Genomic DNA, 3,966 nt, shown 5'->3' on the forward strand with positions numbered 1-3,966 from the left:
TTTCTACCTCTGCAATCTCCGCCCTACCCATCTCTCCAACCCCTGATTCTTTATTTGCTAAAGTTTTAAAATGGTCGTAGAAGTTTATATCTGGCAGCTCTCTTCGTGATACTGAATTTCTTTTTATTTCCTTCCAAAAGTTCTGGGGTTCATGCTTACTTAAATCCAATAAATGTTGCGCTTTTTTGCGACTGTAATTTCTTTTGTTAATCCTACATACCTTCCTGTATTTATTCCTTTCCTTACACATCAATGTCCTGTTTTCCCCTGTCCCCGTCTCTATAAACTTATGTGCTCGTTCAGTGAATACTTTGCGTTGGATCTGACAAGCTTCGTTATACCATGGTGCTTTCTTTCTTCTCCCTTTCCTTTGTTTATCCCCTCTCCCCTCTATCCTAACTACATGATCTATCCCTGCTTCTGTTAAAATATCTGTTAACTCGACTATATTACCCTCTAATACCTCTGGATCTGTGTTAGTTTGTACCAAATATATTAGATTGCTCACCTTATTATGACACACTTCTGTATTTAATAATGTAACGTAATTCTCCTTCTTATCCTCTTTCCACTTTGTCAACATAACCCCATCTAAACCGTCACTTACCTCCCGTCTATGCTCACTATTATTTAATTTCAAAGTAAACGATATTATCTTATGGTCTGACATTTCATTTGTTTCATGGACGTTAAAACCACACACATTTCCTATAACCCGCTTATTGCAAATAACATAGTCGATTGTACTCTCCCCTTTTTTATTGCCAAACGTTGTGCATCCCTTCATTTTATCCTCCCCTGTTCTCCCATTTAATATTGCAAGGTCACATGTGTAACATAATTGGAGTAATTTCAGTCCATAGTCATTTACTTTTTTGTCCTTATTAAAACGTCTAACTGTCATGTCATTACATAAGAAATCTCTTTCACATAAAACATTCTCTACCGAAAGCTCTTCTGTCTGGTTCTCTCTAATGTCAACAGTCAAACAATCCTCTCTCTCCGCCGTCCTTGCATTCATGTCTCCTGCTACTGTAATCCCTCCCTGATCGGTCACTTTTGTCAATTGATTTAACAGTTCATCAAAACAACTTACATTATCGTCAAAATCGCTACGCGTTGATCCATACGGCCTCATGTAGACAAATAATAAATATACACTTTCATTCCATCCAAAATGTTCCTTATCTAATTTAAAACACATACCATCTTCATACTCCCAATCTACAACTGACACACCCTTTTCCAAACGCTTCCTGAAATAACACACTAACCCACCCGAATCCCGTTTGGCCCTTGATTTTCTTTTACGGTGTTTGCAGAACGGTTCACAGTAGCCATCTAACATTAAATTACTTCTCTCATTCGTCCACGTCTCACTTAACAAAATTACATCAAATTTATAAATACTTTCAACAAATTCAGGACATTCTTTCTTCATTTCCAAACTACCATTGATATTAAAAACACAAAAGGATACATTTGAAAGGTGGCTCCGCGGCGCATCTTCCTATTGTCGATCTGTTGTCGTCGTCGGTCTCACTGTCCGCACTTCCCTGCCGTCCACAATCAGCCTGGCTGGGTATGCTACCCAGGCGTCTCTTCCGGCATTCTTGGCTGCCTTCAAATCCGCCATCAATTGGCGTCTTGCCTCCCGGATCTCAGACGGAAATTCTTCACTTACTCCAAGTCCAGGAGGCAGATGCTTTCTCCCCAGCTTGACTCGTTGCCTGTCATTGAAGTCAAGGAATTTGGCAATGACAGGCCTTCTTTTGTCACTCGTTCTTCTACCCATCCTGTGCGCTCTTTCTATCACCACCCTTCCTTCCACTTTGCACTTCCGCACCAACTCCGCCACCAGTTCAAAACAATTCTCTCCCTCCCTCTCCTCGACACCGTGAAACACCAAGTTGTTCCTCCTGCTTCTGGCCTCACTCTCAATCGCCCTCGCCTCTAACACCTCCACTCGCCTTCTCAACACCCCCACATCTTCCTTGACAATTCTCGCCTCACTTCGTTGCATCTTTACCTCCTCCTCTATCCTGTCTAACCTCTCCTCTTGTCCTTTCATATTTTCTAATATCCTGTCCATTTGATCTTTAATGGTACTGAGTTGCCCCAACACCGCTAAAACCGAGCTCACGCTGTCTTTAACTCCATCAATTACATTCCTCAATTCTATGAATTCCCTTCTCAACTCACACATCTCGTCAGTAACACTCGGTAGATCGTCGCTACCCCCTCTTAATCTCTTTGCATTGGAAGCTGGGGTAGACATGGTTTGGCTACTTATTATCAAATATGTACGTTGAAGGGAGAGAGAAGGTTGGGGGGGGGGGGGTTTACGGTTGGGAGAAAACAGTTCACGATTCTTGTCACAGAGGGACAAAACAAACAGTGACACGGAATGTTTACACAACAATCACAATCCAGATAATCAAAACAACCAGGGTTTACAGGTGAACAGCGACGATGACGGTTACGGTGATATTGAATATAATAATAATAATAATAATAATAATAATAATAATAATAAACAATGATGAGATGATTTAATGCCTCGAATGGTGAAATAATGGCAGAAGTTGAAGAATTTTGTACTACCTTCACAGTTTCAATTGGAAATCCTGAAAACACAAAACACTTAAACAGTCCGGAATATAGTCCAAAAGATAAAGGGAAATGAGTCGAACAGACCAATATAAATTTCAATCCAAGACAACAACAATTACTTGAGAAATATAGGATAAATGCACGATAACACCACAGCAGATAGAAAGACGTCTTGACACCTTGACACACAAAAACAACCAAAACAAAAGGTAGACGGAGAGAGTGGGGTAGACATGAAGAAAGGGATGGAGGCGGAGCAAAGAATTGTAGGGATAGTTTAAAGAAAGCATTTTGTTATAAAGTAAGTCATAGTCAATCAACTGGAAACATATTGACCAATGAGATTGCAATTAAAGAAATGGGCTGGTCAAATCAATCATTGCATTGTTTCCATTTTGAGTCAGATGACAGCTTGAGGAGGAGGGTTGGGGCTTATTGTGCAGTGACTTACATGAAAACATGTTATTGAATCTCTCAAGTTTTCCTTAGCGTTCCACCACATTGTTCATTGTCTAAAAAGACCCCCCCCCCCTCTTTATTTCAGTATACAAAGAGAGCACGACAAAACGAACATCCATCTCTCTCTCTCTCTCTCTCTCTCTCTCTCTCTCTCTCTCTCTCTCTCTTTCTTTCTCTCTCTCTGTTTGTCTCTCTCCCCTCTTCGTCTATCTATCTATCTATCTATCTATCTATCTATCTATCTATCTATCTACCTATCTATCTATTTATCCATTAATAGGTCCGTCTTTATGTCTGTTTATCTATCCATTTCATTTTTTAGTTACACGTATATCCACCGGGAGTTCATTAATTGTTGAAGGCTCTATTTATTATTCTGCTTTTGTACTTAAAATTAAATGTTTATCCTACAACAATCTCTGTAACTGTAAGTGTAAGTGTACTGTTGTCCTATTAAGTCTTAGAATGTCCTATAATTTCATGAATAAAAAAAAGAGGGACAAAAGAGGACCCTCACCTCGATCACCAATGCAGCTAGACAAAGAAGTAAAAGCACGTGGTGTGTATCAAAATGCACAAACACACACATATGTAACACACGCATGCTGACGCCATGAAGCATCGCCCGAGCATTATGGCCTACAGCCACAGCGCATGTGATGAGAGTTGACCAATCAGAATCATTCATTTGTAAGGTTGTCAGGGAAAAACCTAGACTTGTTTACAGGTTTTAAAGTTCATTATTGGTTGAACCATGACATTGTGGAAACAGTCATGCTTTCTCTGAGATAGATAAAGACACGCCCTTTGCTGTGATATCTTACACGGTATTGGTGGAGAAAAAGACTCGGTATTACTAAGCCTTGGAAAGGGTGGCTCTCTGAGAGAAAGTCA

General features: G+C 40.0%; 1 protein-coding gene across 1 annotated transcript; it reads right to left on the reverse strand.

The window, feature by feature from the left end:
• Positions 1-1,510: 1,510 nt before the first annotated feature.
• Positions 1,511-2,802, reverse strand: LOC144961267 (uncharacterized). The gene is made up of 2 exons (XM_078894521.1): positions 2,605-2,802; positions 1,511-2,285 (listed from the first exon to the last, which is right to left on the reverse strand). Exon 2 carries the CDS (start codon positions 2,276-2,278, stop codon positions 1,511-1,513), a length of 768 nt encoding a protein of 255 aa, XP_078750647.1. The 5' UTR covers positions 2,279-2,285; positions 2,605-2,802.
• Positions 2,803-3,966: the final 1,164 nt, after the last annotated feature.

Source organism: Berghia stephanieae, unplaced genomic scaffold (genome assembly GCF_034508935.2).
Source record: "Berghia stephanieae isolate SIO BIC M18660-M18661 unplaced genomic scaffold, UCSD_Bste_1.3 scaffold1994, whole genome shotgun sequence".
Taxonomy (NCBI): Eukaryota; Metazoa; Mollusca; class Gastropoda; order Nudibranchia; family Aeolidiidae; genus Berghia; species Berghia stephanieae.